Source organism: Silene latifolia, chromosome 1 (assembly GCF_048544455.1).
Source record: "Silene latifolia isolate original U9 population chromosome 1, ASM4854445v1, whole genome shotgun sequence".
In the NCBI taxonomy this organism is placed as follows: domain Eukaryota; kingdom Viridiplantae; phylum Streptophyta; class Magnoliopsida; order Caryophyllales; family Caryophyllaceae; genus Silene; species Silene latifolia.
In genome coordinates, this window is record NC_133526.1 from 164,119,686 (window position 1) to 164,145,327 (window position 25,642).

The 25,642-nt window shown below is 39.7% G+C and overlaps 1 protein-coding gene and 2 non-coding genes across 4 annotated transcripts; all 3 read left to right on the forward strand.

Moving 5' to 3' along the window:
• The first annotated feature begins 259 nt into the window (after positions 1–259).
• On the forward strand, positions 260–366 carry LOC141621367 (small nucleolar RNA R71). The gene has a single exon (XR_012532267.1). It is a non-coding gene; the product is annotated as a small nucleolar RNA R71 (small nucleolar RNA).
• Positions 367–8,422: 8,056 nt separating this feature from the next.
• On the forward strand, positions 8,423–8,529 carry LOC141618242 (small nucleolar RNA R71). The gene has a single exon (XR_012531344.1). It is a non-coding gene; the product is annotated as a small nucleolar RNA R71 (small nucleolar RNA).
• Positions 8,530–18,949: 10,420 nt separating this feature from the next.
• Positions 18,950–21,726, forward strand: LOC141608144 (uncharacterized). 2 transcript variants are annotated; one of them, XM_074427563.1, is made up of 8 exons: positions 18,950–19,304; positions 19,896–19,995; positions 20,081–20,208; positions 20,299–20,377; positions 20,449–20,560; positions 20,702–20,880; positions 20,957–21,077; positions 21,184–21,726. In XM_074427563.1, the coding sequence occupies exons 2-6, from the start codon at positions 19,901–19,903 to the stop codon at positions 20,717–20,719; spliced, it is 432 nt and encodes a 143-aa protein (XP_074283664.1). In that variant the 5' UTR covers positions 18,950–19,304; positions 19,896–19,900; the 3' UTR covers positions 20,720–20,880; positions 20,957–21,077; positions 21,184–21,726. The 2 variants fall into 2 exon arrangements, with proteins under 2 accessions (XP_074283664.1, XP_074283625.1); XM_074427524.1 differs by having other exon boundaries at positions 20,957–21,726.
• The last annotated feature ends 3,916 nt before the right edge of the window (positions 21,727–25,642 follow it).

The window sequence follows — 25,642 nt, forward strand, 5'->3', positions numbered from 1 at the left end:
AGCTCCTCCCAATTCGTATTTGTCAAACCTTGCAGTGAGAGCTTCTAGTGCAGCTACAGAAGAAGATTCAGCAGCTCTCCTCTGATTGCCTCTCGAATTCCCATATTCAGCCTTATAAGTGGCCAAATCATCAATGATCTTCCACCCCTTAGTCTCTCCCATGTTCTCATCAAATCAGCCATTGGCTGCAGCATCCAAAATAGCCCTCTGATCGTCATACAGCCCGTTATAGAACTGATTGCAAAGACTCCATTTTTCGAACCCATGGTGCGGTATGGTTCGCACCAGCTTCTTGAAACGGACCCATGCTTCATGAAAGTTCTCATCAGGCCCCTGTTTAAAGCTCGTGATCTGAGCTCTAATGGCATTCGTCTTCGAGGCAGAGAAGTATTTCTTGTAGAATTCCAAGGCCAAAGAATTACAGTCAGTGATCCCATGAGCGGCTCGATCCAGATCTCTGTACCACTCCCTTGCAGCATCGCGGAGTGAGAATATAAATATAGTTTCTTTTATCTGGTCTTGGGTCACACCGGTCGGTGGGGGTATAGAGCAGCAATAATCGATAAATATCTCCATATGCTTGGCTGCATCTTCATTTGCAGCTCCCCCGAATTGGTTTCTCTCAACCAAGTTAATATAGGAAGGCTTCGGCTCGAATTTTCTTGCCTCCCCTGGTAGTTCGAATCCTTAGTAGAGATTCGCAGCCGTCGGCTCTGAGTGACTAGCAATAGTTGCTTCTTCGGCCATGTATGGAGATGTGACAGTCTCAACTGATGAAGTAGAAACTGGAGAGCAAGGTGGATCTTCCTCAAACAACTCGTTCTCGTAAAAGCTAGAATGAGAACCAGACTCTTCCTCTAGCTGTTGGTCTTGAAACAATCTACTCTTTGCGCGCAAGGTTCTCTCAATCTCTGGATTGAATGGTAGTAGTTCACCACCCTGTGACCTGCGCATAAGAGGAAACTACAGGAAGAACGTAAGAAGAGCTTAAGGAACAGAAGTCCCTTAAACTAAAGAAAGACTAAAATAAAACAACTAAAAATTAGAAAAATTGCCTCCCCGGCAACGGCGCCAAAATTTGATACCCGTCGTTGTGAGTACCAAAAATAAGATTTATAATTTCCTATTAAAACTAACCTAGGCTAGTGGTAACAGGGTCGAACCACAAGGAGGCGAATGTAATTAATAGTTGTCTAATTTAGTCTAAGGTAACGAATGTGGGGGTTTGAATGATTTGGTCTATAGCTAAAGGCAGTAAAAGACAATAAACTAAATAAACAGATAAAACAGATAAAAGAAGGGGTACTAGGATGGTCGGTTCACTATAGTTTCGGCGGCAGCAAACTAGGTCGGTCTAAATCAAACACATGAGGCGGGAAACAAGAGGTCCTCTTGGTCCACTCTTAACAGATAGCATCTTTCGATCTCGCTATAAGTCCCTAATATCACTAATACTGACTCTCGTCCTGAAAAGTGACTAACAATCTAAACTTTACCTATCTTTCGATCTCAGCACAGTTTAGTCGTTTTAATTGGTGATCTAACAACTGTCCCTATCTTTCGATCTAATGGGTCAGTCATATATTAAACATTTAACAAGTCGCATGCATTCGATTCGTCAAATATAACATTTAAAACAATTAAAACGAAGGTAAACCTCACGTGGTCAGTCGATCGACCAAGTATGTCAGTCGATCGACTGACACGCGATTCAGGCCGTGTTCATTATATTGCCGCCTACACTATAATTCCCCTACATCCTAGCACAAATAAATTAGCTACTCATACTAAGAATGATAACAACAATAAGATTGACTATTAAATCTACTGAATTCATGATTGATACGGAAAGATAAATAAATAACATAAAACATTAAAATTGGCTTTGAATCTAACTAGCAATTTCTATACTATCAACGCAATAAAGATGAACTGAAATAGAACAGAAAGAATACCGAAATTGCAGAGGAATTGTCACGGAATGATTAGAAGTACGAATGAAAAGCCGATGCAAACCAATATTCCAAACCCTAATTATCGATATTCTAAAACTAATAAAACTGAATGTAAAACTTAGATAATAATTCGATGCCTATTCTGATGTTCTCGGTTACGTTATATAGCAAACTAACGTAACTTTTATTTCCAAAACCTAAATACAATGGGCTTGCTTTTCCTCGATCTTTTAATTCTCGTCTGAAGTAGCGGTGTGGTCGATCGACTGCTGGGACCGGTCGATCGACTGGGATGCAGTGTACAGTAGCTTCTGGATCCCGTGAGTTGGTCGATCGACTAAGAGTACTGGTCGATCGACTGCTTTAGCTGGTACTTGACTTCTATAATCTCGTGGATTTGTCTTTTGGGCCTTGGAATGCGCACCAAGCTCGTTCCTTAAGTGAATACTTCACGTCATATGCAATGCAGGATACTCGGGGACAGATTTAGCTCAATTTCCGCTGAATTCTTCACATTTCTGCAATAATGTACAAAAATACGGAAGTAGACGGAAATAGGGGGAAATGTAGCATAAACTACATGAATGAGCTCTGAAATGCGTGGAAAATAGGATGTAAAACATCATATAAAAGACACGCATCAGAGCACTTCAAACTTATTGATAGAAAGTATTTTTGGATTGCCATACCACAAGGTCAATCAAGGTCACCTAGACCAGTTAACCAAGTCCACATCGCATCACGGGGTTGGAATAGGTGACTCACATGCAAACCCTTGACTAGGCTTTGGGTCATGGGTCGAAAGACACTAGTATGACACAATCTAGAGTGTTTTACAACCATTCTAGTAGGCAAAGTCTTAAGTCGAAAAATTATTTGTAATGGCTTAGTTGCTCTTGTCAAAGTTCTCAATTAGGCACTTTTCAAAATATTTCATCTAAATGCAACTACATGCCATGATGCAACTATTATATACATCCTAATGCAAGTGATTCTACCAACTAATATGTCATATAAACTAAATGCAAGTCCTAAGTTCACATTGTTATACCGCATCAATCAAAATAAAGCCACATAGTCATTAACATAGAGAAGAAAAAGGAGATTGGAAAGATCATACTATGCGGTCTTCATGATCCTCATGTCTCGGATGTGGCGTAGTCGATCAATGTGAATAAGGATAGAACAAACACAATATATACAATATATATATACATGACTACACTACAAAGGAAATGAACTTGTTTTTGGTTTTTCAATTTTCAAATTTTTCAATTTTTTTTGGATTTTTGAATAAAAGTTAAGTTAGAATTCCCCATCCCCACACTAATATGGGCATTGTCCTCAATGGCCAAAATGATGGGAAATTATGCAAACATGATGCATGATTTCTACACTAAATGCAAGCTACACTAATCTACACTACATGATGCATGGTTTTTGTTTATGACGGAGAGGATAATTTAGATTACCTCCCGTTGTCTATGCATGTACTTCCCCAAACCGAGTTAGACATTATTGCTAATGTCCTAAGGTTGGGTGTAGTTCATGCACACACGATGCAATGCATGAAACTAAATTTTGTCATTTTGGATTTTCAAAAGGTGGGAACAATAAAATGAGAACACCTCAATGGGGCCGAGGTGTTAGTCCTCTATGGTGCTTGGACTACTCCAACAATGATCAAGATAAATAAATAAAACAAAGAGAGAAATAGACAAACCTCAAGAGGGTAGGAGCCTCCCAAGCTTGCTAATCTTCCATCATATCATCGCTATCATCATCTTCCTCACTAGAAGTGGACTCATCGCCACTTCCCTCTTCACTTTCTTGTTCACCTTGCTCATCATCCTCTTCTCCTTCTTCACTAGCTTCTTCATCAATGTTATCATCAACCTCTTCATCACCGACAACCTCATTATCACCCGGAAACTCACCCCTAGATGCACTCGGAAAGAAGGCCTCCCTATCCGCCCAACTAGGCAAAGGACATGAAGGATCAAGTAGTCCTTGCCTAGCTAAGTGAAGGAGGGGTGGATATTGGGCTAAATAAGCATTTTCCCGGTCCTTGAAGGCTTGCTTGTGCATCTCTTGCATAAGAAGAGTCATATAATCATTTCTTGCTTTAACTCCTTCGGGTTTGAACTCTTGGTACTTGAAAGGATAGGGTGGTGTGACAATGGAAGAGGAGGGCATTTCAATTTCACCCTTTTGTTGTCGGATAATGTATTCGGCCTCTTTTGAAAGGGGAAGGAGATAATTGGTCCGGTGGACGCTTAAACGACAAATCTTTGAAGGCAAAGTAAAAGATCTAGCCTCACTTGTGAGCCATCCATACTTGGTGTCAAGAGGGTTATGAGAGACCCACTTGTACTTGTTTATCATAGTATCAATATCAATGAGATGACCACCCTTCTTCGCCACATACTTGTTATCTTTGTTGAAGTTCGGATCAAAGTATTTAGCTAAGATAGTGACTAGACCTCCATTAACAATAAAGGTAGTGCCTTGCTTCCCACAATCAATGTTTAGCCATCTATCCACCAAAAGCCTTAGAGAGTTGAAAGGCTTGGTGAATTCCCTTCCAATGTTCAAGGCCGACTCAAGAAGAACAAAATCGAGTTTGGTGAAATGGTTGGTGTCTTTTCTTGCAATGATGGTGTTCCCTATGACCTTGTGCCACACTCTAATGCCCGGATGGTGGACTAATAGAGCGCGACTAGCATGAAAGCTCTCAAATTTCCTTCCGGAAATCGCCTCCCAAAGAGGGTCGGGGTCATACTTTCCAACATTCTTGAAATAACTCGGTGAATCACTAAGACCCAAAGCTTTACCCATTTCCTCAAAGGAGATGCGCCTACTAACATTAGCTAGGCGAAACTCGATGCTTTCCATAGTCTCAACCTTGTTAACTTTCAAAGAACTCAAAAATTCTAAGGTAAGGGAGGGGTATGTTAATTCTTTTGTTGTAAACAATTTCTCCAACCCCATGGCTTTAAAGAAGGCTCTAGTTTGCTCAAGGACACCTAACTTATCTAAGGCATCTTCACAAATAAACTTGGTGGATAGAAATGCTTTTCTAGCAAACTTGGCAAAAGTGTCCCTATGGGATTTGGAAATGAAAATTACCTCCTGATAATTCGAAAGTTGAGCAATTTCCGGAGTAGTAGATGTTGTTGCTTCCATGGGAGGTTGTTGTTGTTGCACTTCCAAGTTTGGACTAGCTACCACCATAGCCAATGCTTTCTTTGCTTGAAGACTCTTTTGTCTTGATGAGAGTGCCTTTGCCTTTGGTGCCTTTGCCTTTGTTGCTTTTGTTGCTCCCTTTGTCCTTGCCATTGATGAATAAACCAAGAAAAGAGTGAAAATCTTCAATTTTCTAGTGTACCCAAATCGATTTAAAGATGAAAGGCTTTGCCTTTATGAATTCAAAAATCGACTCAAAGGTTGAAGATTTTGTGCTTGGTTTTGATTTTTGGTGAAAGAGGAGTGATTAATTTGTTGTTAAAAGGATGTTTTGATTTGATTTTGGTGAATGTTGTTGAGGAATCTTGTTTTTGTAATGGAGAGGATTAGGGTTTTGGAGTTATGGGGTTTATGGGTAGTGTTTTGAATGAATGAATGAAGAAATGAATGTGGGAGGGGGTTTATAATGAACCCGAAAAATTTGAAATGCAGGGGGGAGACGGGCGGCTTTCCTTCGGGATGCCCGGATTCTGCCTGTTCTGGGTTTCAGAATTCTCGCCTAAAGACGGGCGGATTTGAACAAAGACGGGCGGATTTGAAAACGTGGGACGGGCGTCTTTCAGAGAAGACGGGCGGATTCTAATGCATGGATTTTTCTTGTTTTCCTCATCCAAAAAGACGGGCGTCTTTTTGAAGACGGGCGGATTCTATTGCAGGACGCCCGGATTCGTTGACAGTCACAAAATTTCAAAAATTCAGCTCAGAAGGACGGGCGTGTTCTGCCCAATATGCCCGGATTGCCTGAAGACGGGCGGATTCTCCTGAAACCGCTCGGATTCTACCCCTTTTACCCGGATTCAGTTCCATCCGTGTACTTTGCATATCCCTTGTCATTTTTCATTCTTCAAAATCTCGTGTTCTTCATTTTGGGGGCACTACTAAGGCATGGATAGCCTAGGCAATTGCTATCTCCACACTAAGCTAAAGCACTACACATTAATTGAAATCATTAGTCCCTCCCTCACTTCTCTCAAACATGATAATTATCTTGATCAAAGTATAAAAATCCAAAAATAAAAAAAATGCAATTCAAGAATTAAAATGCGAGTTAGGGAGTTAGAAATATTTACAAATGGTGGTTTAGGGAGGACTCCACCAAACTCTCATTCTTGATGAGATGTCAAGGGGGCATGTTCAAGGTGTTGTTGATGTTGCTCAACACCTTGAAAAAGTAGTGAAAAGCTTGTTCATTGTCATGATAAAGGTCTTCAATAGACCTTTGCCCTTGTTGTCGGTCTTGATCGATGGCATTACCAATGTAGGGATTGAAAATCCCTTCAAATTCGTCGTCCCAAAGACCACAAACTTCATCCACTTGATCACTAAAGATTTCTTGAGTTGATAGAGACAACTCTCCCAATTTCTTGTCTTGGCCAATGAGGCCATCCTCTTCTTCTTTGCTTGACTTTGATGAGCTTTTCAAGCTCTCCTTGCCACAATTCACTTGCTCTTTGAATGGAGCATCTTCAATTTTCTTCTTCCATTGGAGTTCCGACTTCTTCCTATCATCCTTCCGGCTATAATGATCGATCATAAAACATGGTTCATGCAAACGTGGAGCTCTCATAGTCTTGTCAAGATTAAAAGTTATACTCTCATCTCCCACTTCTAGAGCGAGCTCTCCATGTTTCACATCAATCACCGCACCCGCGGTGTGTAAGAAAGGTCTTCCTAGGATGATTGGAATGTTGGAGTCTTCTTCCATATCAACAATGACAAAGTCCACCGGGATGAAAAACTTCCCAATTCGTACGGGAACATCTTCCCATATCCCTAATGGTGTCTTCATCGATCTATCGGCCATTTGGAGTGTAATATTGGTGCATTTAAGCTCTCCCATCCCCAACCTTTTACTCACCGAGTACGGCATAACACTCACACTAGCCCCTAGATCACATAAGGCTTTGTTGATCGTGGTGTCGCCAATGGTACACGGCATTGAGAAGCTTCCCGGATCCGTTAGTTTTGGAGGTGAACTCCCTTGAAGTATTGCACTACTCACCTTAGTGAAGGCGATAGTCTCAAGCTTCCGGATCGACTTCTTCTTTGTGAGGACGTCTTTCATGTATTTCGCATAGGCCGGCACGTGATTGATTAATTCCGTGAAAGGAATTGAGACTTCCAAATTCTTCACAATTTCCATAAACTTTCCAAGTTGGTCATCAAATTTGGTCTTGGCTTGACGACTTGGAAAAGGTAGTCTAATCTCAATGGGCTCCTTCTCCTTGACCTTGTCTTCATTTTTCTTTGAAATTTCTTCTTTTGATGATTCTCCATCCTTGGAGTTTTGCACAATTTCTTCCTTATCACTAGCTTCCACAACTTGCTTCTTCGGTGCTTCATACCTTGTACCACTTCTCAAGTGAATGGCACTAACCGTTTCATGTCTTGGGGGATTACTTTGAGGTGGTAATTGCCCCTTTTGTCTTTGTGAGCTTGAAGATGCTAGTTGAGTCAATTGGGTTTCTAACATTTTGGTGTGAGCTAGAATGTTTTTGATGGTGGTTTCCTTTGCTTGACTATCTTTTTACATTTGAGTGAAAAATTCTTGTTGATTCTTTTGCATTTGGAGGACCACTTTTTGAACATCAAAACCTTGGTCATGATTGTATGGATTTTGATTTTGGTAACCTTGGTTTTGGTTGTAAAAGGGTCTTTGATTTTGGTTTCTCATGGGAGGTGGGGTGTATGTTGTTTGAGGGTTTTGAACATTTTGGCTTTTGTATGAGAGATTTGGATGGAATTTGGTGTTTTCATTGTAATAGTTGGAATAAGGGGTACCACTCTTGTATGCTTGGAAAGCATTCACTTGTTCATTTGTTCCCCTACATTCACTTTGGTCATGTCCCAAAGTTCTACAATTCTCACATATCCCACTTGGGATTGATGAAGATGCCGTCATGGCATTAACATGATGCTTTGGTGATTTTGAGGCTTCTTCAAGTCTAGCCATAGCTTTTTCAAACTTCAAATTGATGGTATCAATGTGAGCACTAAGTTGTGCACCCAATTGAGTAACGGAGTCCACTTCATGCTTTCCTCCTCTAGTAGCCTTGCGAGGTCTACTATATTGTGAGTTATGGACCGCCATTTCCTCAATTTTGTTCCAAGTTTGATTGTCATCAACTTCGGTGAACATTCCATTTGATCCCATGTTGAGAATGTTCCTTGAATCTTCATATAAACCGTTCCAAAATCGTTGTACCAAGAACCATTCGCTAAGTCCATGATGAGGACATGAGCGAAAAATTCATTTGAACCGCTCCCAAGCTTCATACAAAGATTCTTCATCCCTTTGCTTAAAACCCGTAATTTGAGCTCTTAGCATGTTAGTTTTTTCCGGTGGGTAGAATTTTTTGTAGAAAGCTAGAGCCAACTTCTTCCAAGAATCAATTCCGAGAGTGGCCTTATCAAGGCCCTTCAACCATTGTTCGCGGTGCCAATTAGAGAAAAAGGAAATAAGACCCATCTAATTTGGTCTTGAGTTACACCGGTTTGAGAAATCGCATCACAATAGTCACAAAAGGTTTCCATATGAGAATGAGGGTCTTCACTAGGCATGCCCCCAAATTGGCTCCTTTCGACTAATTGGATAAATGCGGATTTAGCAATGAAATTTCCGGTCAAATGTTGTGGTGTGGGAGTACCATTGGGTAGGTTCTCCTCGGTGGGTACGGAATGTGATGAAAACATAGGCATTGTGGGTTGATTTTGTGGTTTATTTTGTGTTGGGTTCTCCTCACCTTCTCTTGCAAAAGGGTTGATGAACTCAATAGTTGGTTGAATATCTACAACCTCACTAATACCTCTCAAATTTCTCCTAGCAAGTCTTCTATTGGTTGTCAAAGTTCTTTCAATTTCACGATCAAAAGGTAACAAATCACCTTGTGACCTTCTAGACATGCAAAATATCAAACAACTCGAAAACAATTAGAACAAACCTTCAGGAGTTTTACTTCCCCAAGGCAAAGAAAGACACAACTAATAACAATATAAGAAAATCTAAATCAAGATAACACCGTCCCCGACAACGGCGCCATTTTTGGTCGGACTAAATCTTTTCGGTAACTTGTCGTTAGGAGCACCTAGACCAAAACACAATTTATAACTTCACAAACCACTCTACAATTAGTAAAGAGGCAAGTAAAGGTCGGATCCAAAGGGACGGGAATTGAAATGAGATTTCTATTGCAACTAGTGGTGTCTTAGGGGTGTCACAATTTGGGTTGATGTAGAAGGTCACTAAACTAAATAGCAATGAAAGTAAACAAGCAAGATAAATTAAAAGGTTGTAAACAATTGATAAAAAGCACTAGGGTGTCATGGGGTCATAGGGGAATCATGGGAATTGATCATACAAACATGTTCTCAAATTATAAGCAAGCAATTATTGTTGTGATGGATTGAGTTGGGTTATATCTTACAATCCTAGGAAAGTTTGGGTCCCGGAGCCGAATCGATTAGATTGTACAACACCTACAAGTCGACTTAGTCTTCCCTACTCAACAACATGCATGGTCTAATGAGACTCGCGTTGGTTTATGTCTTACAAGTCTCATTGAAAAGATAGGTGATGGGTAAAAAATGCAAGGATTCATAGGCTCGCATTTCATCAAACATAGCATGTGCATGAGTTGAGATCAAAACAAGCAAGCAAATAAACCATGAAAGCATATTAATTTAAGCATGAATCATTCCCCATGTTGGTTTCCCCTAATTACCCATTAACCCTAGCTAGGTGACTACTCACTCATTATCATGTTGAACATGCTAGCAAGGTTATCAATCATACCAACAAAGTGAAACATGATGAATAAATGAAAGTAATTAGCAATAATTAAAAAGGGATTAAGAGAATTATACCTACTAATGATTTCAATAATAAAGCAAGAATAAAAGAAGTACTTGATGCTTGATTGAGAGGTTGTCAATCTCCCAATAATAACCAAAATAATCTTCAATTACCCAAAATAAAGGATGAACAAAAGAGAGATTAAGGAAATAAAACTTGTATTAAAACTTGATTAATTGTTGATTACAAAACTAAAGAGAGATTTGATTGATATTAACTACTCTAAGAATTGGTAGGAAGAACATACTCTTCTAATTAGACTAATGGGGTATTTATAGTGGAGATTAGGTGGATGCATTAGTGTTAACTAAGGGCTAAACTAGTAATTACACTTTTGAGATTTGAGCAGGGAAACGCCGGTATTTTTCGAAGGATGGGCATCTTTCATTGAAGCTTGAAGAAACGAAATCTTGCTGTCTTGGAATCCGTGCGTCTTAGGCACGGGACGGCCGGATTCCAGTGTCTCTGCCCGGGCGTCTTTGGGAGAAGACGGGCGTCTTCTGGTAGCTGCTGCCCGGGCGTCTTTGGTAGAAGACGCACGGATTGTGGTGCTGGGGACGGGTGTCTTCAGCACAATCCGCACGGATTTCTGCTCAGCTTTGTTTCTTCTTCTTTTCTTCCCTTTTCTTCATAAAATCCTTGGGGATTTCCTTGGGGATGCAAGGATCTTTCCTCATCATTGCCCAACTACTATAATATGTACAAAGGCCTTCTAATCTTGTCTCTCCTTGATGCTTGGTCATTGAATTCAATCAATTTAGTCTCATTTTGCCATGAAAATGCAAGGTTTGCACTCCTTTCCTACCAAGGACACAAAACCTCAAAGAATATGCAAAACAAAGAACTAAAGACAATAAATGACCCAAATATGCACTAAAAAGCATGGGAACAAGGCTAATTCGGGGACTAAATATGCGCTAATTATGGTCACATCATCTGCCCCAGTCAAGGAAGTGCGAGCCAGGGGTGGATAATTTGGAGGCTGCCAGGGTGAAAATGAGTGATAATGCCACTTCCAAATCAGATGTTATGCTTACCCTTGTTCCTATTGAGACTACTACTCAGGCGGTTGCTTCAGTAGATCATGCTGTCAGCCTTTTGGCAGGTGCCTTGGCTGCTGTGAGAGAGGTATATTATTTTTTGTAATATGTGTATATTTTATTTAGAGGTTTTTATTATTATGATGTAATATTTATACTATTTTTGTTTCTGTTTAGGGTGCTGCAGCTTGTCTCCATAATACTTATTAGGCTACCTCTTTGGTGGCCAGGATTGATCTTATGAGATCTGATTATGATAAGCTGAAGTCTGAACTGGATTTTGCTCGGGCTAATCTGGCTGCAGGGACTGCTAACTTGGCGAAGGTGCAGGCTGAGAGGGATGCTGCCAAGGCTGAGGCCAGCTCGAGTAAGCAGCTTCTGCAGGAGGCACTGGATAGGAATGCGGAGCTTACCCTGGAGAGGGATGACTTGGAGTTCAAGCTTGATGATGCTTCCCTGTACTTCTATATCAAGGGGAAATTACCTGCTATGTCGGAGCCTGTGGAGGCCAGGGCAAACTGGAACCCTGAAGCTGAGATGGCCTTTACTGCTTCTAAGTATCCTGACCTGCATAATATGGGCAATGAACAGGAGGTCGACTCTCTAGGGGAGCAGGATGTTGATGCTGAGGCTGATCAGGCCAAAATGGGAAGTGCTGATGCTGTCTCCAAAGGGGAGCAGTAATTTTATATTTTCTTTGATGGTATTGGCCCATCTAGGGGGATGTCCCTGGAAAAACAATTTTATTTTCTTGTTTTTGGGTAGGTCAGGGAGGTTATCCCTGGCCTTGACAATTATTTTGGTGCCTTTGCCCCAGGGGTAAGGGCTTTATTAATATGATGGTAGTGGCCTTCCTTGGCTTGTTTTACTTACTTCCTGATGTTTTGTTGTTTTTTATTTTCTTTAAGCCTGTGAACCTTGTTTTTCCAGTCCTGTCAACCTGTTTAAATTTTTAAACCTGTTAACCTGTCTTGCGATTAAAGCCATCGTAAATCATTCAACCACATATAGTTTTTGCCATAGTGGTTGAAGGGGTGGGAAAATCGGCCTGTCAGGAGGGTTTATGTCCCCTGCCTGACTGGAGGGCTTGGTATTCGGCCTGTCAGGAGGGCATTTAGACTGATGGTCGGGATAAAACACCCTTGCACCATCTTGCTGTGTTCAGCCGGTTTTAGATGTGTGCAACAAATTAGTCAGGTCAGGCAATTATTTCATGCCTGATTGGTCCTACTACTTACTGTATCCGATGATGGTTACCAACTTCGTTAGGCACAGTGAAGTGCAAAAATTTAAAAAGTACGTAAATAAGAGGTCTAACGGACAGTAGGGTAGCCCTCAATCCTGAATATTTATGCATATAAACATTTATCATGTATAATTGTTCAGGATTCAAAAATAAGAGAAATTGGGTTAGTTGCATATATAGACATGGATTGCACATAGGACATGTGAAACACTTAATTTTTCAGATAGCACGTCAGGTTGAAACACTGATAGTAAAGATATAGTTTTTACCTGATTCAGGCCTGACATAGAATTTATACATAGAATAATTTCAAATGTGTTACATTCCAAGATCTTGTGATCATTTCTCCTTCTAATGTTTGGAGCCTGTGTGCTCCTTGTCTGACGATTGACTCAATTAAGTAAGGGCCTTCCCACGTAGGGGCTAGCTTGCCTGCTGATTTTTGTTTTTTATTCGGAAAAACTTTTCGTAGGACAAGGTTTCCTTCCCTGAAGACTCTAATCCTGACATTTTTGTTGTAAGTTCTGGCTACTTCTTGTTGATATGATGCCATCCTGATTTTGGCAGCGTCTCTTAGTTCTTCCGTCAAGACTAGGCTGTCTTGCATCACGCTGTTGTTTGCTTCAACATTGTTCAGGCTATATCTTGATGTTGGCACCCGGACTTCTGCAGGGATGACAGCTTCACAGCCATACACCAAAGAATAGGGTGTTTGGCCTGTTGATGTCTTTGGAGTTATCCTGTCTGCCCATAGCACTAATGGAAGTTCTTCAGCCCATCTGTCTCGTCTTCTCTTCAGTTTCTTTTTTAAGCAGCTTATGACTACCTTGTTGCTAGATTCAGCCTGGCCATTAGCTTTTGGATATCCAGGGGTGGATGTGACCAGGTTGATATTCCACTCTTGGCAGAATGCTTTAGTCTTTTTCCCCACAAATTGGGTCCCGTTATCACACACTGTCTGTGATGGGACACCATATCTGCAAATAATATTCGTTCTGATGAAAGATATCACCTCCTTTTCAGTTACCTGCCCGAAAGAATCGACCTCGATCCATTTGGAGAAGTAGTCAGTCATAGCCAACATGAATACTTTTTGTCCTGGAGCTACAAGCAGTTTCCCTACAATATCCATGTCCCACTTCATGAATGGCCAGGGTGCAGAAATTGAGTGAAGTAGTTCAGATGGCTGGTTTATTATTGGAGCATGAATTTGACAGGCTTCACATTTTGAACAATATTCCAAGCAATCAGCCCTCAGTGTTGGCCAATAGTAGCCTGTCCTGAGTACTTTACTTGCCAGGCTCGTTCCTCATTTATGGTTGCCACAATGTCCATCGTGTATTTCTTGGAGTACTTGTTTAGCTTCATCAGGCTCTAAGCATCTCAAATATGGTCCAGCCTGCGATATCTTAAATAAAGTGTCATTGATAATAGAATAGGTTGAAGCTCTGTTTTTAAAAGCCCTTGCTTCATGCCTGCCCTGAGGTAATATTCCTTGGAAGAACCAATCATAATAGGGTTTGGTCCAAGAATTATTTTCTTGATTGACATGGCTGACTTGTTCAGTTTTACTGATAGCCGGCTCTAATAAATGAAAAATTGGTATTTTATCAAAAATTACAGGAGTAAAATTTGAACCTAGGCTGGCCAAAGCGTCAGCCTGGGTGTTCGGGTCTCTTGGTATTTGGTCTATATCAAATAAAGCAAACTTAGCGGTAAGGTTTTTTGCATATTCTAAATATGAAATCATTTTTGCATCCTTAGCCGTATAAATTCCCTTTATTTGATTAGCAATTAAAAGTGAATCAGTTTTTACCTTTAGGTTTTGAACACCGAGGTCCAGACATACCTTTAGGCCTGCTATCAGGGCTTCATATTCTGCTTCATTATTGGTAGATTTGAACTCACAGCTTACAGCCTGAGCTATCATGTCTCCTTGTGATGATTTTAGTACTAACCCTAATCCTGTCCCCCTGGCATTCGACGCCCCATCTATGAACAAAGTCCATTCTTAGTCTGGGGTTTTATTTGCTAATTGGTTAATTCTTTTTTCAGCTCAGGTTCTAGGTTAGGGCTGAAATCAGCCACAAAGTCCGCTAAGGCCTATGATTTAATCGCTGTCCTTGGTTCAAAGGTAATATCATATGTACTAAGCTGAACTGACCACTTGGCCATCCTACTTGACAATTCAGGCTTGCATATGATAGATTTTATGGGTAAGTTGGTCCTGACTATGATGGGGTGACACTCAAAATAAGGACGCAATTTAGCACATGACATAATTAAAGCTAAAACATATTTTTCAAGTAATCCATACCTCATTTCAGCATCTAGCAGGCTTTTACTTACATAATAGACAGGATGTTGCTGACCTTCTTGTTCCTTTACCAGGACTGCACTTACTATTGTGTCAGTGATAGATAGATATACTGACAGAGGTTCTCCTTTCTCTGGTTTAGCCAGTAAAGGTGGAGATGACAGGTACGATTTCAAGTCCTGAAAGGCTGCTTCATGCGCAGGTGTCCAATGGAACTGTTTATTTTTTCTGAGCAGGTTGTAAAATGTTTTACACCTTTCAAAGGATCTTGATATGAACCGATTCAGGGCAGCTACCCGGCCTGCCAATTTCTGAATATCTTTGACAGACTTGGGTGATTGAAGTTCCAGGATGGCTTTTATCTGTTCAGGGCTGGCCTCTATGCCTCTTTTTATCACCATGTATCCGAGGAACTTACCTGCAGAGACTCCGAAGTGACACTTTTTAGGGTTGAGTATCATGTTGTATTTTTCCAATATTTGGAATGCTATTTCCAAATGCTTCACATGATCTTCAACATTTTTAGATTTTACTACCATGTCGTCTATATAGACTTCCATGATATCACCTATTTGATCCTTGAGCATCATGTTGATCAGGCGCTGGTACGTTGCCCCTGCATTCGTCAGGTCGAAAGGCATGGCTGTGTAACAGTATATGCCTCATTCTGTAATGAATGCAGTACTTTTCTGGTCAGCAGGGTGCATTTTTATTTGATTGAATCCACTGGAGGCATCCATGAAAGTCAGCATCTCATGCTCTACTATGGCATCTACCATGGCATCAATATGTGGCAGGGGAAACGGATCCTTAGGGCAAGCTTTGTTCAACTCAGTGTAATCTACACAAACTCTCCATTTACCATTCTTTTTCTGCACAACAACCACGTTAGCTAACCATTCAGGGTACATTACTTCCCTGATCATTCCCATATCCATAAGTTTTTCCACTTCCTCGTTAATTATTGCATTTCTTTCAGGTGCAAATTTCTGTCTTTTCTGTTGCACAGGCTTAAAAGATTGATCAATGTTAAGTTTATGTGTAATTACATCAGCACTAATTCCAGTCATATCAAAATGAGACCAAGCAAACCAAGATGATTTATTCTTAAGGAATTTTACCAGTTTTGGCCTGACACAATCTGGGGCGTCAGATCCTACTAGAACATACCTGTCTGGATACTCAGGGTCTAGGATTACCTGATCTGTTTCCATTCTGGGAGGTACTACATAAGTGCTCCTGACAGGGTACGATAATTGCTATGCAAGAGACTTACCTGCCTTGGAAGGCTTGAAGGCCGCTGTATAGCATTCTTGGGTTGTCTTGTGTTCTGCTTTGATTGTGGCTATGCCCCAATCCGCTGGTACCTTGATACATTGATGCTAGGTTGATGGTACGACTTTATCATTATGCATCCAGGGCCTACCCAAGATTGCATTGTAGGATGACAAGCAATCCAGGACTCCAAATTTCTCATAGGATGAGACTCCTTCAACATAAGTTGGAAGATGATTTTCTCCTAATGTGCTTCTGGTTTCTCCACTGAACCCTACTAAAACGCTGGATTTCTTGGTGATTTGATCTTCACCAATATTAATGGCTTTCAGTATATCAAGCATGATCAGGTTCACCGAGCTGCCTCCATCAACTAGGATCCTCCTTACTGCAGCGGTTCCAATCTACATAGAAATTACCAGGCCATCATGATGAACATCGGGAATTCCTACCAGGTCACAATCACTGAAAGTGATTGTCGGGACATGATCCAGTTTGCAAGGTAATATAGTCCTTGGCGTCCTGGCTATCTTTTTTGCTGCTGAACTAGTCAGGCCACAAATTTCTGATCCACCAGATATGAATTTTACTTCATAGATTGAGGGTGGTGGAGGAAGGTTGCGGTCCTGTTTATGCTCATGGTTCTCTTTGCCCTGGTCTGCATTTCTGCCTTTCGTCCTAATCAGGTCCTTTAGATATCCGGATTTCAACAGGTAGGCCACTTCTTTTCTCAGGGTGAAGCAATCATCTGTTGTATGTCCAATGTCCATGTGGAATTCGCACCACTTGAAGTTGTCTCTCCTAGGGTTGGGATTTTCCACCCTCATAGACCATCTGACTATTGATCCCATGTTGTCAAACCTTTGGATCAATCCTGCAATATCAACACTGAAGTTATGCTCAGAAATAGGCGGGCAAACTTTAGCCTTACCTTGATACTCATGTGCCAGGTTGACTTCTGAATGGTCTGGCCTGGAATATGGAGTAGGTCTGTAATTGTTTCCTTTGTTGCTCTTTCTATTGCTTTTCTCATAGTCCTTTGAGCCATTGGATGATTCGACTTTGTAGATTTTGTCTTCTTCCACCCTGATTATGCAAGGGTCTTGACCTGGACATCTTCAAAGGTATGGCAGGGATACTTACTGAGTTCATTGTATAAGTCACTATGAGGTAGTAACCCCTGCCTGAATGCCTCCACTGCTGTTCCAACGTCACACCTGGGAATAAACACTTTCTCCTTATTGAACCTGGCGAGGAATACCCTGAGAGTCTCCTCTGGCATCTGTGTAATCCTGTAAAGATCACTGGACCGCTTCTCTAACTCCCTGCTGGTTGCAAACTGCTGGTTGAAGTTGTTGATCAGGTTGGCAAAAGAAGGGATGCTCCCAGTTGGCAGGTTGATGTACCATTGTAGAGCAGGTCCGGTCAGGGTTGTTCCAAATCCCTTACACATGCAGACTTGCCTGAACTCACTGGGGATAGATGCAGCTAACATTTTCTGTTTATAGAGAGCTACATGATTCTGTGGATCCGTGGTCCCATCATAAATTTTCATAGACGGAATTACAAATTTTTTGGGCAGATCCACTTTTGCTATTTCGTCTATAAAAGGCGAATCAGCATAGCTATCAGGGGCAGCTTCCTCCAAGAACTCCAGGTATCTTCTCGAATTTTTCATTTAGCTTCTTGATTTCCTGGACTACTGCCATCATGATGGCTGCTGCAGATTCATTAGGTTTTTTATTGCTATTGTTTGGCTCACCATCGCCATCAACATTGATAAATTTAGAGCCACTCGGACTCCCAAAAGTGGAGAAATCAATGTTTTTGATAATTGATGCAAATGGTGTTCCTGGCTGGAATCTAGAGTCTGCTCCTTGGGTTTTTCCAATTTTTGTTTCAGAGCTGACTCAGATTTTCTTAACTGAAGGATTTCAGCCTCAGTTTGGGCTACCTTATCTTTCAAGCTTTCCAACTCAGCTATTTGTTGGAGGGCTGCGTTCAATTGTTCTTCAATGGTAGGTTGGGCCATTTTTGTAGGTTATTTGGGTTTTTGTAAGATAAGAAAAAAATATTTTAAAGAGCTAGATGCCCCACGGTGGGCGCCAATTATTTTGAATGGACTTTGCGCAAAGCGAAATCAGGCCAGGGTAGGTCTAGGCAGGGTTAACTAGCTCGAATTAATCTATGAATACGCAGGTCAAGGTACGATATTAGAAAAGTAAAGTAAGATAAATAAACAATAATAAGACAAGGAATTTGTACGTGGAAAACCCTTAAATGGGAAAAAACCACGGGCACCAAGCCAGGAGAGGATTTCACTATAATATCTAGTATTTAGCACAAATGACTATAATATAGCTTGAATATCGTATGGGAGTATTGCTAGAATATTGTGTGTTGCAAATGATTTCTAAGTGCTCCTTATATAGTCCATGCGGAACGGCTGCCGGATCTCTTTCATCAATGCTGAATATTCTGCCTTAATTGCTCGGTTTAATGCGCATTATTGCTCCCTTAATTGATGTCCTTTATTACCAAATCTTCTCCATTAATGCTCTAATTACCATCCGAATATTATCAATAATATAGTCATCTGGTCAAATATCGTCCTGATATTTTGACCGTTGTCCTCTCCATAGCTGGCGCCTGTCTTCTTGTATCCTGGTAGCTTGACGTCCTGATACCCTGATGGTCAGGCCGGGGTAGAATATCATCCTGATGTATCTGCGAATTTCCAGGCCTAACACCAACCGTACACATTTTTTGAAGAAAACCCGAGATTTTAACTGCAATTTTTAGGAAACGTGAGGCAGTTCAAGCTGCTATAACCGAAAAACTAACTAGGCATTTGAAATCAATATCATAGGTTGTGAAATACAAATTACAGGGAAGTTAAGCTATTTTTTTTTTTGATAAGGTAAGGAAACTGGGAAGTTTAGCTATTGGACAGGCCCATAAGGATATGCTGCTAAAGGGATATCTCACCCTTGACATGACAACACATTTAGAGAACAACACAGAAAAAGAAAATCAGGACAGAACGTGCAAAAGCCACAATGAATCAAGTCCTCCAAGCCGTAGCCATGCGTGTAGAGTAACACATGTGAGGCAACAGCTAACTCATAAATCATCTCAACAAGAATTAAAACTCATATCAAGTAATATAATCACAATCTTCTACCTTCTTTCCATAGAAAAGTTCTTCGTTTGCCATTGTCAATCCAGCATGAAGCCTAGCAGTAAACTTGCAAAAGAACTTGCAGGTGAACCTGGTCCTTATTCTATTAAGGTTAAGGTCATTGAGAAAAAAAATGCGCACAGTGAAAATAAGGCACTGGAATTTCAAATTCTAACACTTCAAGATGAAGAGGTAATTATTTAAAGATTACAATTTTAACCTTTAAAAATAATCTACAGTGAGCCAAGGTTAACTATCCATATATTCAGAAATAAATGTTAGTTAACCAGTACATTAGGGTGTATGTTTGTTGTTTACTGAATTATTAAAATGTACATTGTCGCAAAATATTGATGTGCTCTCAGTTGTTTTATTTTGGGAAACCGATATTTCGTTCCAAGTTTAATTAGAAAATGACTGCATGGGACAAAGCTGCATAACCTCCTGTTTAATGACTCACTCGCAGAATTTGAGGATACCATAGAAGATGAAATGGATTACGAAATTACTAATGGCAAGGGGGAGCTGATACCCAACGTAAACTCAGAAACTAAAGATGACGATGTGTATCGTCTAAAGTTCAACATGAAAACCATTGTCGATCGTATTCCGTATCATCCGAAATACGTCTCACTTGCATCTATAAAAAAAAGGGTTTCCCTAGGCGATAGATATGGTGAGTCATGATTTTAGCAGCATCATATTTTGTTAGGAAGATATTTTCAGAGGTTTAAAAAATGAAACAATATAAAAACTTCTAATTGAAAACATGTTTAACTGTAGATGTGATGGGCTTTGTTATATATGTGGACACAAATTGCAAAATTACCAGGCCAAATGGACAAACCAGAGATATCTGTGAAGTCGTCATTCTTGAACAGAGGTGCACCGCTTTGTTAGCAGATTTAACGCTCACTACTACATAGACCTTTGACAGCATAACAATAATAGGTTCTTTGTCTGTAAAGCTCTGAACAGATCATGATAGTAACCGTCTGGGAAGACCATGCTATTGAAGAATGTCGTGGCATTCAGGCAATTGCAGCCTGCTTTCCGGTGATTGGGTTTACGGCCTTAAGGTTGACACACCGAAAAGGTAGTTTCCCATGTGCATGTTTATTTGAGCAATTTAACTTGGCAACTCAGCGCTATCATTATAAATTAAATTCCAATTTTTCCAATGTAGGATTCTCACTCGCATTTACACCAAAGACTTCCATAAATTTAGATCCACAATGCAAAGACGCTGACGAACTGCGTTCTTGGTAACACTTCATGAACTCATAGTCTTTTTAAAGTGTTCCAAATGAGTTCTGCTAAAAAAATTGTATCTCAGGAGTGAAACAAATCACGAACTGCTTGATGATAAGAGCTACCAGGTGTTCCAGGTCAGGCAACCAAACCAGGCGCGCAATATAATTACAGCTGAGCAACTACTTAAGAAAAAGGTGAGCATTCAGATTATTTAAACCAATAAGTTACATTGTTATCTCTGTTTGCAATTAATTATAATTAACAGTCACAGATATTAAGGCTGTTGCACTGTTTGATTTTGCTGACATTGAATATACTTTGGGTTTATGTTACAGGCTAAAGATACTCTATAGGAAGAGAATTAATGGCTGAATGTCCGGCTGAACAAATATAACCTTCCAGATTTGACCTTATACCATGGTTGTAGCAACTGCGGCACTGAAAATTATGAAGACATAGGTGTTGCATATACGTGTCGTGAATGCATGACAGAAAATGTTATTTCCTCACCAAGGTAACAAAAATTTATAGATAAAACATGAAGGTAAATAATTTATTGAAGTTCACGGCAATGACTTCTGTGAATGCAGAATGAGTGTAGCATTTAAGGCAGGCGACGAAACTGGAAGTTATATTTTCAATGCACTAACTGAAAACGCGGAGAAACTACTGGATGTGGCTGCATGCGACCTATACTCGATGCTCCCACAGGTACTTTCCAACAAAAATAAGCGTGCAAATAATTTACCCAATTATTACCTTTTAAATGGTAACTACTTCAAAGTATCAATGTTTGCGATTTACACAATTTAATTAGCACCTGAATTTGCCGGGAGGCGGTTAAGAGGTGAAAAGATAACTATCCGCTATACTGCGCAAGGAAAAGAGGACTATCTTCTACAAATTGTAAGGCAGCTAAGGAACACTACATTTTGCATCTAGGTCGTGCCAGCAACAACACTTTCCATTAAACAGGAACTCGTGTGGGTGCTTCAACAGGTTTCTCTATACTGAAGGCAGACAGGTGGTGGGGGAGCTCAGGTGCATGCCCTCATCTGTAGTCACCGCTGCACATTTTGAAGTTCGGCAACCTAAACTTCCTTAGATTAATAAAGTAGTGAATTGTGCACGGCTCCAAACAATCAAAAACTACGGAAACCAATAAATCTACTACTATAAACTTGAGTGCTATGCGCCTATTTTGGAATATTGTTGTAAGTTGTCATAGTTAACTGGTGCTCTTACCCTGTAATAGTTATGTTTAGACACCGGCTAACTCTTTTGTTGTACTCGTGTTCTCGTTCTTAGTGTGGAACTCTATGTTTGTAATATATACATATGATGTTCACAAAAAGCACGGCTCTATGGTAAATGACAAAATTAGACAAACTTGCTCTACTGATGTACTATCCAAAGAAACAAGAATATAATTGCTCACAAATGATGAACAATACAGGTCAATAAATGTCAAAAATACGTGCGTAGGGATCATATGTATTCCAAGTTAAACATCTACTCAACAGATCTTATAACAACCCATCATACGAAACTAAAGTTAGGAACTGCGAATCATTTAGTTGCTTAGGCCTTTTTCTCTTGAACTATAGTTGAATTCAAACAACCAAGTACCTAATATGGAGTAGATATAATTAGAAACCAATGATGAATATATTTTAGTAGAGAAACAAACTTGGCAAACAGCATATCTTAAACATAGAAGGCCCACAAAGATATAGAAGAACTTCAAAATCAAACTCCTAAATAAGGGTTACCTGCCAATGGACAAGACAACACATAAAAGTAAACTTATACAAGTTATTGTTTATTAGAGACTCATCTGCACCTAGGCATGCACCTAAAATAGCAGCCGTAAGGCCACCTATATGCTAAATGAGAAATTACAAGCAACCTCGTCCACTATAAAGACCAAGTTTTACACTATATCCGCACAACAATGCAACATCTAAATTCTAAGTCTAAGGTGTTTACATACAATCAAAATTTGGTTATTATTAGTTACAGTGATTTCAGATTTATGTTAATTCAAATCCTCTTTTCATTTGTTAAGTTGTATATATGATAATTATGTAGTTGGAAATGAAAAGAAACAGCGAAGAGGGCACGAGAACTTGCAGCTATGCCTGGACCATATTCTCTGACAGTTAAAGTCATCCACAAAATTGAAGTTTACACTTCACTGGTAGATTGCTCACTGGATTACCAGCTTTTGACATTTGAAGATGAAGAGGTCAGTTTAAGATGTCCCGTATATACCCTGTTAGCAATTCATTGTACATTGCAACATAAACAGAATGAGTGACAAATATAAACATATTAGATGAAATATATACTCATCAGTTCGACGTAACCCATTAGCTTAATAGGCTTTAGCTAGGGAGGATTATTAACAGTTTGCCTTATTGGCGGCTATTCTTTGATCCTTATCCGAGGTAAAGGTACATCATCATGTTTGTTTATATTATAAACAAGGCGAATTATCTATCTGAAATTGTATTTGTGCCTGACATCGTTTATGATTTAGGTAATGGTATTCCGTCTCTGTGGACATGGGTTAATATTTCAAACTTAGGATGTTCCGATGAGTCTATTTGGGGTTTGCTTATATTTTGTTGTTGTTCTCCTACAGATTGCATAACAATAACGACTTCATAGAATACATAATCATAGAATTTACTACACCATGTTCTCAATGCATCTCCTAATATATCCCTTTTTAAATTAACTGCACATATGCCACTGCCTATTATAAAATCAATCAATTAATGACAGCCTAAAAACTCTGCAGTGACTGCAGGGAGCCAAATTCAAAATAGTCCTGTACAATGAGTCACTAGCTAAGTTTGAGGATGCTATGGAAGATCAGATGGAATAGGATATCTCAAATGCCAAAGTCAGGCTTATACCCGGCCTAGACTGGGAATATCCTGCTGATCAAGTGTACGAACTTCATTTCAACATTAACACTCATATCAAGCCTGTAATCACTGAAAATACTACTGCTGTTACTAAATACACCCTACTCAGATCTATCCCAAGATTCAGCGCATCCCATGCGCGTTATGGTGAGGCCCTAAGATTTATTTCTTAATTTTAGGAATCCCAAACGATAAACACATTGGAAATGCAGGAAGTAAATTAAAAATCATGTATTTGTCCGCTTGCAGATGTGCTAGGAATTCTCATAGACGTCAACCATAAGGGAAGACTTAAGATGATCAATGGCAACGAACATGATATTTATGAACTGCTCATTATTGATCAAAGGTACATTTAAACTGTAACAGATTTAAAGCCACATTTAGCATTTTGAACTATTGTTTCATTTAGAGGGTACTAGCTATGACATATACCTTCATTTAAGTCGATGTTTGCTGTATTCATGTAGTTCCGAACAGATCATGATAGTAACAACCTCCTAGGAGAAAGCTATTAACGAGTGCCGTAACTTACGGTCTGTAGCGAATTCATTTCCGCTCCTGGGAATTGCAGATATTCAAACAGCTTACCAAAAAGGTAATTGATTTTATTTGTCATTTCGATCAGTGTCCCTACAAATATTGTGATGAGAGATATCTAAAGCACTAACCAATGATAAACATGTAGGATTCTCACTAGCAACAACAGATAAAACCTCAATCAAATTAAATCCATCTGGTGAAGAAGGTTCTACTCTGCGTACTTGGTAAGAATTACGTTCCTCAGTGACTCGTTCAGAAATGCAGAATATCCCTTGCTAAAAACAATCTCTTGTAGGGCCCAACAAAATGAGGAACTACTTGCTGTTAAGGCTAGACACGTCTTTCAAGTGAGGTGCCCAAGGACGGAGAGGATTATAACCACAATCCAAACACTAATCCAGAAACAGGTCTGCATCTTCTATATCATTCATCAGTCAATTATAAATTATGGAATAGTAAACGACATTTATTAAAACACACCTTGCATTTTTTTAATCAATTCCTTTTCTAGATCAAGGATACTATACGAGAAGAGCGCCACTGGATACGTGTACAACTGAACACATTTGGTCCAATTAATTTCAACTTATACATTGGTTGCACCAACTGCAACACACGCAACAATGAAGTTGTTAATGTTTCATATACGTGCCATGTCTGCTTCAAACGAATTGTTACGTCTCCAATGTACCGCATACAGAGTTTCAAATGCATACAAAATTGATCAAACGATGAAAGCTGTCAAAATTTATAATGGCTGACATACCCAAATGCAGGATGAATCTTACATTTGAAGCTAAAGACAACACTGGGAGCTACTTTTTTCACGCATTCATTGAAAACGTGGAAATACTACTCAAAAAAAGTCCGACAGATTTTTACTCGATGTTGCCACAGGTAATCTAAATCACCGATACTGAAGCCAGCACCTTCAAAGTACTGATCTCTTAAAAAAAAAACTTAGTAAATAATGCCTGTGAATATTTATCAATGCAGGAAAGAGAGGAATTTATTGCCCAAGCTAAGAGGGAGCTTAGCAGTGGACCAGTTTACATACAAGTATCCTCAACCCCATGTGTTTTCTTAAGTGATGATCGAGCTGTGGTGTGGATGCTTTAAAAAATATCACACACATAAGCTAAATAACTGCACAAGGACCTTAAGATGTTTTAGTATTTTTGGGTTGCAGCATCACATTTTGAACGCTAATCACAAGATCTCTAAATAAAACCACATCCGCAGCAAAGGCGGAAACCACAAAAGCCAAAGAAAGGAGGTCAAAGTTGCCACCACTGCAATACTAGGAATACAATGTATGTACTTAAGAAGATGCTGCTTTTTTGGGAAAATTAGGTAGATGAACTGAAAAACTAATGCTAGTCATCGGATCTTTTGAAGACTATCAACGCTCATAATTCATGTATCAACTACGATTCAAAGTTAGCGATGACAACTATTCAGTAACAGCATTAATCCTATTAAATTATATCAAGGCCTTAACAAATGAAAGGGAGACCAAACTCAGAAGTCCCTGGTCACACAACTAGCTACTAAACCGAAAATTCCATGCACGGAAAAATATATTCCTCACGGGTGAAATTAAAAATTTAAAATCGATGAATCTGCCGCAAAATTACAGGAACATGAACGCATTACGGGATTACATTATATTGGTGCTATTCAGACCAAACATATTACGAATAATCCAAACAATTATACAACAAATAAAAGATAAGTTACTAATAAATAACCTACAATTAAGAGAAGTTGTTACTGTGCCAACTAACTACTTACATT

Coding starts and splice junctions, on each gene's coding strand:
- LOC141608144 (XM_074427524.1), top strand. CDS start 19,901: ATGGGCTTTGTTATATATGTGGACACAAATTGCAAAATTACCAGGCCA. Junction 19,996..20,080: donor GTCGTCATTCTTGAACAGAG/GTGCACCGCTTT, acceptor TTGTCTGTAAAG/CTCTGAACAGATCATGATAG. Junction 20,209..20,298: donor AAGGTTGACACACCGAAAAG/GTAGTTTCCCAT, acceptor TTTCCAATGTAG/GATTCTCACTCGCATTTACA.